The 15529-nt window shown below is 37.1% G+C and overlaps 1 protein-coding gene across 1 annotated transcript; it reads left to right on the top strand.

Annotated features, from left to right (window-relative positions):
- The first annotated feature begins 9208 nt into the window (after positions 1–9208).
- Positions 9209–10174, top strand: LOC111159591 (olfactory receptor 688-like). Its single transcript, XM_022522127.1, has one exon. It carries the CDS (start codon positions 9209–9211, stop codon positions 10172–10174), a length of 966 nt encoding a protein of 321 aa, XP_022377835.1.
- Positions 10175–15529: the final 5355 nt, after the last annotated feature.

Below are 15529 nucleotides of genomic sequence, written 5' to 3' on the forward strand. Positions count from 1 at the left end.
TTCTTATACACTAACAACGAAAATACAGAAAGGGAAATTAGAGAATCAATTCCATTTACTATAGCACCAAGAACCATAAGATACCTGGGAATAAACCTAACCAAAAAGGTAAAGGATCTGTACTCAAGGAACTACAGAACACTCATGAAAGAAATTGAAGAAGACACAAAAAGATGGAAGACCATTCCATGCTCATGGATCAGAAGAATAAACATTGTTAAAATGTCTATACTGCCTAGAGCAATCTATACTTTCGATTTCATTCTAATCAAAATTCCACCGGCATTTTTCAAAGAGCTGGAGCAAACAATCCTAAAATTTGTATGGAACCATAAGAGACCCCAAATTGCTAAGGAAATGTTATAGAAGAAAAACAAAACTGGGGACATGACATTGCTTGATTTCAAGTTTACTATGAAGCTGTGATCACCAAGACAGCATGGTACTAGCACAAAAACAGACACATAGACCAGTGGGACAGAGTAGAGAGCCCAGATATGGACCCTCAACTTTATGGTCAAATAATCTTCGACAAAGCAGGAAAAAATATACAGTGGAAAAAAGACAGTCTCTTCAATAAATGGTGCTGGGAAAATTGGACAGCTATGTGTAGGAGAATGAAACTTGACCATTCTCTTACACCATACACAAAGATAAACTCGAAATGGATAAAAGACCTCAACATGAGGCAGGAATCCCTCAGAATCCTAGAGGAGAACATAGGCAGTAACCTCTTTGACATCGGCCACAAAAACTTCTTTCAAGGTATGCCTCCAAAGGCAAAGGAAACAAAAGTGAAAATGAACTTTTGGGACTTCATCAAGATCAAAATCTTCTGCACAGCAAAGGAAACAATCAGCAGAACAAAGAAGTAACCCACAGAATGGGAGAAAATATTCACAAATGACAGTACAGACAAAGGGCTGATATCCAAGACATATTAAGAATTCCTCAAACTCAACACACACAAAACAGATAATCATGTTAAAAAATGGGCAGAAGACATGAACAGACACTTCTCCAATGAAGACATAGAAAGAGATAACAGACACATGAAAAAATGTTCATCATCACTAGCCATCAGGGAAATTCAAATCAAAACCACATTGAGATAACACCTTACACGAGTTAAAATGGCCAAAATTCACAAGACAGTAAACAACATGTGTTGGAGAGGATGTAGAGAAAGGGGAACCCTCTTACATTGTTGGTGGGAAAGCAAATTGGTTTGGCCACTTTGGAAAACAGTGTGGAGATTCCTTAAGAAGGTAAAAATAGAGCTTCCCTGTGACCCTCCAATTGCACTACCCCAAAGATACAGATGTAATGAAAAGAAGGGCCATCTGTCCCCCAATGTTCACAGCAGCAATGGCTACAGTTGCTAAGCTGTGAAAAGAATCAAGATGCCCTTCAGTGGATGAATGGATAAAGAAGATGTGGTCCATATATACTATGGAGTACTATGCCTCCATCAGAAAGGATGAATAACCAACTTTTGTATCAACATGGACAGGACTGTTAGAGGTTATGCTGAGTGAATAAGTCAAGCAGAGAGAGTCAGTTATCATATGGTTTTGCTTTGTGGAGCATAAGGAATAACACAGAGGACATGGGGAGATGGAAAGGAGAAGGCAGTTGGGGGAAATTGGAGAGGGAGATGAACCATGAGAGACTGTGGACTCTGAGAAACAAACTGAAGGTTTTGGAGGGGAGGAGTGGTGGGAGGTTAGGTGAGCCTGGTGGTTCACTCATATGTGGAATTTTTTTTAAGATATATTTATTTGATAAAGAGAGAGAGTGTGTGAACAGGGGGAAGAGTAGAGGGAAAAAAAGATTCTCAAGCAGACTGCCTTCTGAACACAGAGCCTGGCATGGGGCTTGATCCCACAACCCCAAGACCATGACCTGAGCTGAAACCGAGTTGATTCTCAATCAACTGAGCCACTGAAGTGCCCCCATATGCAGAATTTAAGAAACAAAACAAATGAATAAAAGGGAAAAAGGAGACAAACCAAAAAGTAGGCTCTTACCTATAAAGAACAAACTGATTGTTACCAGAGGGGAGGTGGTTGGGGGGAATGGGTACAATAAGTGAAGGATATTAAGAGTACACTTATTGTGATGAGTGCTGACTAATGTATAGAATTGTTGAGTCACTGTGTTGCATACCTGAAATTAATATAACATTGTATGTTAACCTGAGTGGAATTAATTTTTTTTAATTTTTTAAAAAGACAATTATATATTTCTTAAAAAACATTTTTTCTTTATGATTTAAAGTACTACAAAACAAAAATTATAAATTTATGTTAAAGGATTCACATAAAGTTGTAATTTGTGACAATAACAAGATAAAGGGATGGAACTATATAAAAAGCAAAGTATTGTGAATATTATTGAAACTAAATTGGTATTAATTCAAACAAAATTATAATAAATTAAGGTGTTAATTGTAATCTTCAGGACAAGACTAAAAAAAAATAACCAAAACATATACAATAAAATAAATGAGGAAAAAAAGGAGAAGGGAATCAAAATAGTATACTGTAATATATTTGTATAACACATAGACTTGAGAAATTCAGGAATACAAAAAATACAAGACATGTAGAAGGCAATTAGCAAAATGGCAGAAGTCCGTCCTTATCCATAATGACTTTAAATTTAACTAGCTGAGTTCTCCAATTATAAGGCAGAAATTGGTAGAATGGATTAAATAAAACATGATCTAACTATTTGATGTCTACAAAGAGACTCACTTTAAAACCAAAAACACAAATAAATTGAAAGTGAAAGAAAAGAAAAAGATAATCCATGCAAATAGCGACCAAAGAAAGTTATGATATATATTAGTATACTTAAAATCAGATTAGACTTTAGATTTTAAAAATTGCTACATGAGATGTAGAAGGATATTATATGATAACAAAAGGTAAATCCGTCAAGGAACTGTGACAATAAAGCAATTATATCCACCAAACAACAAAGCTGCAAAAAATGACAGAATTGAGGGAAAATGTCAAGAGTTCAACAATAATATTTGGGGATTTCAACAACCACTTTCAACAATGGATGAAACAGCTACACATAAGATAAAGAAATAGAAAACTTGAACAACACTATAAACCAGCTAGACCTAATGGTTATATATAGAACATTCAACCCAACAAGAGCAAAATGCACATTCATTTTAAGGGCACATAGAACATTCTACAGGATAAATCGTACATTAGGCCACAAAACAAGAATTAGTAAATATAAAAAGACTGAAATCATACAAAATATCTTCTCTAATCACAATGGAATGAAATTAAAACTCAATAATAGAAGGAAAACTGGAAATTTAAAAAGACATGAAAATTAAAAAACACACATCTTTAAAAAGTTGGGTCAAAGAGGAAATCAAAAAGAAAATTAGAAAATACTTGGTAAGAATAAAAATGAATATACACCATACCAAAATTTATGGGATATGTCAAAAGCATTGCTCAAAATTTAGACCTATAACAGGTACATTAAAAAATAAAATAGATCTTAAATCAAAAACCTAACTTTCCTGCTTAACTAGGAAAGAACAACAAACTAAATACAAAGCAAGAAGAAAGATGGAAAAACTAAAGATTACAGTAGAAATAAATGAAATAGAGAATAGAAAAGAATAAAGAAAATCAACAAAACCAGGATTCAACTCTTTGGAAAGATCAACAAAATTGACAAACCTTTAGGTAGACTGACTAGACAATTAGGCAGTAAAAATAAATAAAGAGTATTCAAGTAAAAAAGGAAGAAGTAGAACTATATTCACAGATGGCATGATCTTATATATAGAAAATTGTAAAGAACTCACAAAAAAAATTAGTGCTAATAAATTCAGAAATGTTGCAGGATACATTAACATTTAAAAAATCAGGTATATTTGTATACATTAGCAATTAACAATTCAAAAATGGAATTAAGAAATAACTCAATTTGCAATACCATTAATCAGTATAAAATACTAATAAAAAGTATAAAATACTTAAGAATAAATTTAACCAAGGAGGTACAACACTTGTACAATGAAAATTACAAACCATTTCTAAAAGAAATTAAAGTATGAAAACAGAGAGGGAGGAAAACCGTAAGAGATGCTTAACTCTAGGAAACAAACTGAGGCTTGCTGGAGGAGAGAAAGGTGGGGGCATGAGGTAATTGGATGATGGGCATTAAGGAGAACACTTGATACAACGATCATTGGGTGTTATATGCAACTGATGAATTACTGAACTCTACCTCTGAAACTAATAATACAGTATATGTTAATTAAATTGAATTTAAATTTTAAACAAATTTTAAACAAATAATAAATAAATGAAATTAAAGCAGAACTAAATGAATGGAAAGACATCTGTGTTCATGGTTGGAAGACTTAATATGGTTCAGATAGTATTCCCCAAATTAATCCAGAGATTCAATACAACCCTAGCAAAATACTAATTTTTTTTAAGAAATGGACAAGCTGATCATAAAATTCATGCAGAATTTCAAGGGACTTTGAGTCAAAACAATCATGGAAAAAATCAAAGCTGAAGAACCCACATATCCCAATTTCAAAAATGATTACAAAGCAGTCGACTTTTCCTTTCCTTTTCCTAATGTCCTCCATGTTATTCCTTATGCTCCACAACTAAGTGAAACCGTATGATAATTGACTTTCTCTGCTGACTTATTTCATTCAGCATAATCTCCTCCAGTCCCATCAAGGTTGATTGGGTATTCATACTTTCTGATGGCTGTGTAAATTGGGGTAAATCAGAGGGGGAGACAAAGCATGAGAGCCTGTGGACTCTGAGAAACAATCTGAGGGATTTGGAGAGGAGTGGAGTGGGGAGATGGGTGAGCCTGGTGGTGGGTATTAAGGGGGGGCACGTTTTGCATGGAGCACTGGGTGTGGTGCATAAACAATGAATCTTGGAACACTGAAAAAACAAAATTAAATTTAAAAAAAAAGCAAAGTGAAACAATGTGGTATTGACATAAATATAGACAAATAATTGAATGCAACAGAAGTAAGAGTCCACAAATAGGGCACCTGGGTGTCAGTCTGTTAAGCATCTGCCTTCAGTTCAGATCAAGATCCCAGGGTCCTGGGATCAAGTACCACATCAGGCTCCCTGCTGAGCCTTCTTTCTCTCCCTCTTCCCTTGCTCCCCATTCGTGCTTTCTGTCTCTCTCAGATAAATAAATCTCAAAAAAAAAAAAAAGTTCACAAATAAACTCATACATTTATGGTCAAATGATTTTTAACAAGGGTGCCAAGATCATTCAATGAGAATAGAATAGTCTTTTAGCACAAATAGTGCTAAAAGCACTGAATATCCATGTGCAAAGAAAGAAGTTGAACCCCTCTTTCCACCATATCCAAAAATTAACTTAAGATGAGACACAGACCTAAATATGAAAATTTAAACTACAAATCTCTTAGAAAAAAAATGTACAATTAAATCTTTATGACTTGTTAGGCAGAGCCTTCCTAGCCATGATACCAAAAGTACAGGATGAGAGGGAAAAATAGACAAATTGGACTTTATCAAAATTAAAAATGTTTGTGTTTCAAAGGATACCATCAAAAAAAGTAAGAAGACAACCCAAAGAATAAGAGAATAATTTTACAAATCAGAATGACAAAGAAATAGTCCCATACTTTGGCATGCTGTGATTAAGTACCCTAGAAATAATGCAAAGAATGATAGAATTGGGACTGAATTTTAGACAGAATTATCAACAAATACACTTATCATTAAGGAGCATTTGATCTGAAGTTTAATATCAAGTTTATAATACAGGTTTAATATCACTCCATTATTTCAGTTTAATTAACACTAAAAGTACCAAGTCACAAAAGACAAGAGAGGCAAGTGGTCCTATAAGGAACTAATGAACACAGACTAAGACCAGAGAGGGTTCAGGCAAGACTACATTCTAAAAATCCATTATTTGGGGCAATTTGAGAGCAAGCATTAGCGAGAGTAATTTCTGTACAATGTTGAAACAAAAATTAAATTGCAATGAAATAAGTATGGAGGAGATGAAGAAGAATTAACAAAGAGGTTACTCACAAAGTTTGTAAAGGGGAAAATAGATAGGAGCAATCCCTGGAAGGGATATGAAGGAAAAATATATCTGAAGGGGGGAGTACTTCAGAACTGTCCTTTAATTTGAGGGGGCATTATTCATCAGAGAAGGGTGAGTTAAACTGTGGGGAGTCTGGAGTGGAAAGATGTCCATCTGGTGGGCTGCCCTGAGTGAGATTAGTGTTGAATCAGTCTACTCCCTGAAATTACTTAACTAACCCCTAAGGGCACTAGAGCCCTTTTCCCATTTCAATGTAAAAAAGCATTAGTCCCTGGAAGATGCTTAGAATAGAGTGGGGAGGGCTTAAAGAGCAGCACATCAAATCAGGGCATCCCCAGGATCTAATTTATTCTAAAACCCCACACTCCAGGGATGTCAAACAAAGCTACAGATGTGGTCTGAACAACAAAAGGCTGAACACAGGCAGCCAAAGCCAGGAGAGCAGAAGCAGCCACAGAAAGCAGTGCCAGTCTGAGAACCTCTTCAAAGACTCTCCTGAAGTAATAAGGAAAACAACCAATAATGTACATCCTGAGAGGTGAGGGGATGTATACATCTCACATTCCAGTAATTCTGTCCTGAACTCTGAATTTGATTACTACATGCCTTATCTTTGGCTTCCATGGCTGCCTTTCCTATTTTTTTTTAAAGATTTTATTTATTTGACAGACAGAGATCACAGGTAGACAGAGAGGCAGGCAGAGAGAGGGGGGGAAGCAGGCTCCCTGCTGAGCAGAGAGCCCGACGTGGGGCTCTATCCCAGGACCCCAAGATCATGACCTGAGCCGAAGGCAGAGGGTTTAACCCACTGAGCCACCCAGGCACCCCTGCCTTTCCTTATTTGATCTTCATCTCTAGTACCTCCCTCTCATAGGCTCTTCACTTTTGTAGAAACAAAGGTCTATGATCAGAAAACAGGACAGGAATGAGGCTGAGCTCTAAGATGATGGGACAACCTCAAAAGGATGAGATTTTCCAGTCAAAAGACCATACATCTCAAGGGAGATGTATGGTCTCCTTACATCTCAAGGGAGGAACTAAGATTTGGATGGATTCCTCCTGCATGTACCACCCTGCTCAAGGGAGACAGCAAAGCAAAAGTGAGAAAAAATGCCATGAAAAATCCTGCAATTGTGAGTGTGGCATTTCCTTGGTTGGGCATTTACTTGGTGCCTATAGATAGATCCTCACTTAGTTTCTTAGTTCCTAGAACTCCCACAATGCTATTTTGGCCAATCTGTTGCTTTATTAGTGTTCTGTGGTAGAACAAAGACCTAGAGAGCTTCCTAGTTCACCATTTTGCCAATATCAAGCTCTCAAGTACACTTTTTGGTACAATTATTTGAAAAGTTCTCCAAAGATTAAAGAATTAACAAATCAAGAATGTAAAAATGAAAAGGACCAAGTGTGAAAGGGCCAAGGGTAAGCTATGAAATTACTTAAACAAAGAAAAAAAAAGTCTAAATGTGTGCAAAAAAAAAAATGCATGCTGTATTTCCAACTTGTACCATACAGAAATCTATAAGTTGTTAAAAGTTTATTGCCATTTGGAATTTAAGAAACAAAAACAGACGAACATAAGGAAAGGGAAGGAAAAATAAAGTGAGATGAAAACAGAGAGGGAGGCAAACCATAAGAGACTCTTAACTCTAGGAAATGAACTGAGGGTTGCTGGAGGGGAGAGGGGTAGGGGGGATGGGGAAACTGGGCTATGTGCATTAAGGAGGGCATTTGATGTAATGAGCAGTGGGTCTTATATGCAACTGATGAATTACTAAGTTCTTCCTGAAAGTATACTATACTATATGTGGACTAACTTGAATTTAAATAAAATCTTGTGGGATGCCTGGATGGCTCAGTGGGTTAAGCCTTTGCCTTTGGCCCAGGTTATGATCTCAGAGTCCTGAGATTGAGCCCCACATCAGGCTTTCTGCTCAGTGGGGAGCCTGCTTCCCACCCCCTCTCTGCCTGCCTCTCTGCCTACTGTGATCTCTGTCTGTCAAATAAATAAATAAAATCTAAATAAACAAATAAAATCTTGAAAAGAAAAAATAAATAAAAGTTTATTGCCATTAGTCCCTCCTTCTATCTTTTGTTAAAAATGTTGGTGATTTAAAAATATAGCCCTAGATATGTCTTTAACATTACTTTAATAATCAGAAGAGGAAACAAATGCTATTCTATAGGGTACTGAGCTATCCACTAAGAGTTTATAGAAGGAATGCTGAATTTAAATGCATACCATTAAAATTTTGCTGTAGCTTTGACACTTATTAGTGATTTCGACACATGATCCTTATTTAGATAAATCATTCAGTCTGTTTCCTCATATGAATTACACCTGTTTGGTGAAGATTAAATGAAGTGTTTTAGGTCGGAAACTATTTTCCAGCAACAGGGCACTTAAAAAACCTGGTTAGAGCTCTAACTGCTGCTTTTTTTTTCTCTTTCTGAAGATCCCCTGGAATGGAGACATCACCTCTACTCCCTAAATTTACTTACTTGTTACGGCTCAATTGTATCCCTCAATTCATATACTGAAATTCTATTCTCTAGTACCTCAGAATTAACAGTTGGAAAAAAGGTCTTTAAAGAGGTAATTAAGTTAAAATGAAATCTTGACCACAGGCCGTAATCCAAGGTGACTAGGGTCCAAAAGAAGAAATCTGGACACAGACATGTGCATTCACAAGACTAGATGACATGAAGACACCAGAAGAAGATAACTATCTAAAAGCCAACAAGAGAGGACTTAGAAGAAACCAGAACTGCCAACACCTTGATTTTGGACTTTTTGCCTATAAAACTATGAGAAAACAAATTTCTATGCAGGATTCCAGGTGCATAAAATCAATAAATCTTCACTTTTATTATATTAAATCTTTATCTTATCTATATTGAACATTCTTTTATTCTTAATTACTTTTTCCCAGAACCTCAAGGGGATAAAGAATGCATTATATTTAAAAGACCAAATTATTGTTTGTGAATCTTATACCTGTACACAAATTTTGACCTTCACCTAAGCTAAACACAGACTATCCTTGCTTCCCTTAATCCACAGGCAGATGCTGAGAAGAAGACATCCTACAATATGGATACTACCCTGAGTATAAACAATAGCTCCATGTTCCAAGTGTCTGAGTTCATCCTCATGGGGCTCCCAGGCATTCACGAGTGGCAGCACTGGCTCTCCCTGCCCCTGGCTCTGCTCTACATCTTAGCTCTTGGTGCCAACATCCTCATCTTAATCACCATCCAACATGAGCCTTCCCTGCACCAGCCCATGTATTGGCTCCTTGGTATCTTGGCTATAGTGGACATTGGCCTGGCTACCACTATCATGCCCAAGATACTCGCCATTCTCTGGTTTGAGGCCAAGGCCATCAGCCTCCCTGAGTGCTTTGCTCAGATCTATGCCATCCACTCTTTTATGGGCATGGAGTCAGGCATCTTCCTCTGCATGGCTGTCGATAGATATGTAGCCATCTGCTACCCACTTCGTTACCCCTCCATAGTCACTGAGGCTTTTGTGATCAAAGCCACACTGTCCATGGTGCTCAGGAATGGCCTCTTGACCATCCCAGTGCCTGTACTGGCTGCCCAGCAACACTACTGCTCCAGGAATGAAATTGACCACTGCCTGTGCTCTAATTTGGGGGTCACCAGTCTGGCCTGTGATGACATCACAATTAACAGATTTTACCAGTTGGCGTTGGTATGGGTTATGGTCGGGAGTGACATGGGTCTGGTGTTTGCTTCCTATGCTTTGATTATTTGCTCCGTGCTGAGGCTGAACTCTGCTGAAGCAACATCAAAGGCCCTGAGTACCTGCAGCTCCCATCTCATCCTCATTCTCTTTTTCTACACCGCTGTTATTGTTGTGTCTGTCACCCAGCTGGCAGGAAGAAAGGTCCCTGTCATCCCTGCTCTCTTCAATGTGCTACACAATGTCATGCCCCCAGCCTTTAACCCCATGGTGTATGCCCTCCGAACCCAGGAGCTGAGAGTAGGCTTCCAGAAGGTGCTTGGTTTGGGCGACAACGTTTCCAGGAAGTGAACCAACTTTAAATGGCAGTGTTTTATAACTGGTGTTAAAGAGAGAGCACAGGCTTTCGAGTGTAACAGCCCTGGGTTAAGATTGCATGTCTCCCAATTGTTAGGAACATCAATTCATATTAATTCACCTGTTTTGTATAGCATACACTATGTGCCAGGCACTGTTCGAAACATTTCACAAATATTAACTCATATAATTGCATAACAACCCTATGAAACAAGTCCAACTGTTATTTAGATGACACAATTGTTATTAAGAAACTTATCCAAGGTGAAGTGGGAAAGAAGTTGGCAGTGACTTTAGAACCCAAGCAAACCCTGTTCTTAACCCTTTTCTCTCTATTCAACCTTGCTACTAACTTTTAAAAACATAAATAAAGATGAAAATAAAAAGGAATGATATCCAAGTGAGACTACAAATCACATGTCTCTTAATAAAAGAATTTTCCATTTAAAAGTTGGCAGGATTCTTCCTGTCCAATAGTAAATATAGCACATTTTAAATCCTCTAGAGTCCCCCTCGAGGATCCTGTTAGTTATATAAATGTAAGTCAAGAATTTGACAGTATTTTATTACTTTATAAAGTCTTCACCAACTCTTGAGTTTATTTGCATTAGAGCCCAAAGAGGAATATCCCAACTGTTTTTTGTTAACATTCAACATTACTTGAACTTCACTAATGAATTAAGACAACCCCAATGATGTCCAATGGGTCACTGAAAGTGTAAAGAATATCAGAAGTATCTGAAGAGAAACTTTTTCCATAAGAGAAATGACAGATGTTTAGGAACAAAAAGAAGGGAAAATTGGTCATTTTTTTTATTTATTTCAATGCCAGAGTATAGCTCAATAAGGGTGGAATGTTGGCTTCAATATAACATGTGGATATGATTGCATCTCATGCTGACCCAATCACATGGCATTATGGCACACTTTTCAAAGAGAAACCTAACTTGTGCCAGTAAATTTGGAAACTGAACTGTGAGAATTTTAGGCCATTAATCCTTAAGGAATTGAATAATCTTTCCATTGACAGAGCAAGTTAGATAGAGTTTTATTACACCTAATGTCAAGGCAGAATTGGACCAGGTGCTTTCACCTTTTTTAAATTGTGATTCCATATACCAAAAACAAAAGCACTGACAGCTGATAAACAGCAGCACACTAATGGATGGGTCAGACCCTGCTATTCTTTCTATATGATGTCTGGACCAAGTCCTTGAGATCTTTTTAAATTTCAGGGAGGAAAAAATAAGTCCAAAGAGAAAGATACTAGAATCTCTTTTCCTCTGGTTATCCAAGAGATTGGATTCCATTTCTATTAATGACTGATAGGATAACTGAAAGACTCTGGGTGAGAACAAGTAGAAATGATGGACAAAGATTTTTTTAAATGGATATAGTGTTTGGAAAACTAACAAATCAGTAAAAATTATGGGAGACTCGGAGAAACTTCCTTTCACTCCAAATCGTAAAGGAAGTTCAGAAGTCGTCACTCCCATTCTTACAACAAGATAAAGCTGGACAAACTGAAAACCAACCACTTTTCTTGGTCTCATCAGAGAACAGAGGTGACAGGGCTAACTGACTTCCTGGAGTCAGAGGAATAACCTTCCTCTACATGGGATATGGTTCTAGTAAGTCTCTTCTCCTGGAGAGGAAAACTTTATCATGAAAATGCTCTGGGATTATTTCACAATGTTAACTTTTCCCCTCCCCATGCCAGGGGTCTCCTCTTGGATCTTTACTGTGAGAATCTGCAGAGATTGCTGTAAATAATATAGAATGGAGCCTCTGTAAAACTGCAGCCCCTGCCTATTTCTCATTCTCATGCTAGACCACATTTGTAATCCAGCAATATTTCAATATTACCTTTGAAGTCTTCCTACCAGTTTGCCACTCCAGCAGCTTCTACTCTAAGTAACCAGGTAGGAAAACCAGTGTTTTTCTATCTCATCAAATTTTAGGGAGGCTTTTTGTCCTGTAACAACCAATTCCCTAATGGATACAAGAAAAGTTATTAATATTCCTTTTTTCTGACTTTTCTTCTTGTCAGGACAGGAATGATGACTTCTAAGTTCTTTATACATCAGAAGTCCTAGTATGAGGTTAATATTCAATGTACAAAATATCCCACACTAATATACCACACTAATATAAATAAATGATACAACAAATAAATGAATGGAGGATAACAGACAAATATTCCATGTACAAAATTTCCAAATAATTTATGTACATACACCACCCTCAACTAGAGCACAGCATGGGAAGTGGGAGAAAGAATAAATTTACAAATGAAGAAACATGACAAACACCAACCATATCAGCTAGGTTATCAAGTTCACACCAACACTGATAAATTGTGTTCATAAGTATCTTTGATATGATATAAGAACAGCACTTTACCCCTATGGTCCTTCTCCAAAAACACATAACCCTGGTCTAATCATAAGAAAACCATGAATCAAAATGGTTTTAAATGCAATGTTATGTCCTGGTGGAATCCTGGAACAGAAAAAAAGATATCAGGTAAAAACTAAAAATATCTGAATAAAGTATGCACTTTAGTTAATATTCTATCAATATTAGTTCATTAAAAGTGAAAAATGTACTGTACCAGATAAGTTATTAATAATAGAGAAACTGGGAGTGGAAATACATGGGAACTCTCTACACTATCTCCACAGATAACACTATTCTAAAACTCTAAGACCATTCTACAATAAGAAATCCATTTGGGGGTCACCGGGGTTGTTCAGTTGGTTAAGCATTTGACTCTTGATTTGGGCACAGGTCATGACCTCAGGATCATGAGATTGAGCTCCACATTGTGCTCCACACTAGGTGTTGAATCTGCTTAAGATACTCTCTCTTCAGGGGCGCCTGGGTGGCTCAGTGGGTTAAGCCGCTGCCTTCGGCTCGGGTCATGATCTCAGGGTCCTGGGATCGAGTCCCGCATCGGGCTCTCTGCTCAGTGGGGAGCCTGTTTCCCTCTCTCTCTCTTTCTCTCTGCCTGCCTCTCTGTCTACTTGTGATCTCTCTCTGTCAAATAAATAAATAAAATCTTTAAAAAAAAAAAAAAAGATACTCTGTCTTCCTCTCCCTCTGCCCCCCTCTCCCTCCCTCCCTGCTCTTGTGCACTTTCTCTCTAAAAAAAAAAAAAAAAGTCCATTTTTCATTTCTATCTTTTTGATGATAGGCATTCTAGTTAGTGTGAAGTGGTATTCCATTGTGGTTTTGATTTGCACTACCTGATGACTAATGAAGTTGAGCTTATTGGCTATATGCATATCTTCTTTAGAGAAATGTCCATTCAGATCTGTTGCCCATTTTTTAAACTGGAATTTTAGTTGGGTTGTTTGTCCTTTTGTTATTGGGTTGTAAGAGTTCCTTGAATATTCTACATACAAGTTCCTTATCAGATACATGATTCACATGTATATTCTCTTATTTTGTATGTTGTCTTTTTAATGCATTGATGGTATCCCTTGAAGCACAAATGTTTTTAATTTTGATGATGTCTAATTTATATATTTTTCTTTGTTGCTTGTGCTTTTGATCTCATAGATTTTGCCTAACCCAATGTCTTAAAGTTTTGTTCCTATATTATCTTCTAATGGTTTTATAGTTTAGTTCTTACATTTAAGCCTATGATCCATTTCAAGTTAATTTTTATATATGATAAATGAGGAAAGGGTCCAACTTCATTCTATTACATGTGGATATCCAATTATCCCAGTACCATTTATTGAAAAGACTCTTCTCCCATTGAACTGACTTGATAAGTTTGTTGAAAACAGTTAATCATAAGTGTGATAGTTTATTTCTGAATTTGCAGTTCTATTCCATTGAACTATATGTATATCCTCATATCAATACCATGCTTTTTTGATCAGTATAACTGTGTAGTAAGTTCAAAAGTGTGAGTCCTCCAACTTCGTTCTTTTTTAAGATTGTTTAGCTCTTCCAGGTCCCTTGAATTTCCACATGAATTTTAAAATGAACTTGTCCATTTCTCCCAAAAACACAGATAGAATTTTGATAGGGATTTCATTGAATCTATGGATCAATTTAAAGAGTACTGTCATCTCAATGATATTAATTCTTCTGATCCATGAACGCAAAATATGTTTCCCTTTATTTAGTTCATCTTTAATTTCTTCAAAATGTTTTGTAGTTTTCAGAGTACACAATTTTTACTTCTTTTCTTACATTTACTCTTAAATATTTCATTGTGTTTTAAATGGAATTGTTTTCTTATTTCAGTTTTGAATAGTTCATTACTAGTGTAAAAAACAATTTTTGTATAAGTGGCCTTATATCCTGCAACCTTGTGGAACTCATTTATATTATAATACCTTTTAGTGGATTGCTTAGGATCCTCTATGTACAAGACTATGTTGTCTGCAAACAGAGATAGTTTTACTCCTTCCTTTACAATCAGAATGTCTTTTATTTTAGTTTTTTGCCTCTGTCCTGGTTAGAACTTCAGTATAATGTTCAATAGAAGTGGTGGGAACAGACCTATGTATTTCATTCCTGATCTTAGAGGGAAAACCTTCAATCTTGTGTCATCAAGTCTGTTAGCTGTGGGGTTTCAATAGATGCCCTTTATCAGGTTGAGGGCATTCCCTTCTATTCCTAGTTTGTAAGTATTTTTATCTTGAATGGGTATTAGATTTTTTTCAAATGCTTTTTCTACATCTTGAGATGACCATGTGGTTTGGGTTTATATTCCACAGATATGGCATGTTACATCAATTGATTGTTGGATGTTAAGTCAATCTTGCATTTTGGAGATAAAACACATCTGATTGAGGGGAAGAGTCAAGATGGCAAAGATGTAGCAGGCTGAGACTACATCAGGTAGCAGATCATCAGCGAGATAGCTTATCTAAACATTGCAAACACCTACAAACCCAACGGGAGATCAAAGAGAAGAAGAACAGCAATTCTAGAAACAGAAAACCACTCTCTGAAAGGTAGGACTGGTGGAGAAGTAAATCCAAAGCAATGGGAAGATAGACCATGGGGGAGGGGCCGGCTCCTGGCAAGCAGCAGAAAAATGGAGCACTAAATCAGGACTTTTAAAAGTCTGTTCCACTGAGAGACATCGCTCCAGAGACTAAACCAGGGTGAAGCCCACACGGGGTCAGCATGGACCCAGGTCCCACAGGGTCACAGAAGGATTGGGGGTGTCTGAGTGTCACAGAGCTTGCAGGTATTAGAACGGGGAAGCCGGCTACAGAGACAGAGCCGAGGAGTGAGCTCTCAGCTCAGGGTTACCTTGAACCGGTCACAGGCTGGGTGAGCTTGGAGCATGGCCGGAGGCCAGGGAGACAGGAGTGATTG

Source organism: Enhydra lutris, unplaced genomic scaffold (genome assembly GCF_002288905.1).
Source record: "Enhydra lutris kenyoni isolate GAN:26980312 unplaced genomic scaffold, ASM228890v2 scaffoldscaffold68, whole genome shotgun sequence".
Taxonomy (NCBI): Eukaryota; Metazoa; Chordata; class Mammalia; order Carnivora; family Mustelidae; genus Enhydra; species Enhydra lutris.

Coding starts and splice junctions, on each gene's coding strand:
- LOC111159591 (XM_022522127.1), top strand. CDS start 9,209: ATGGATACTACCCTGAGTATAAACAATAGCTCCATGTTCCAAGTGTCT.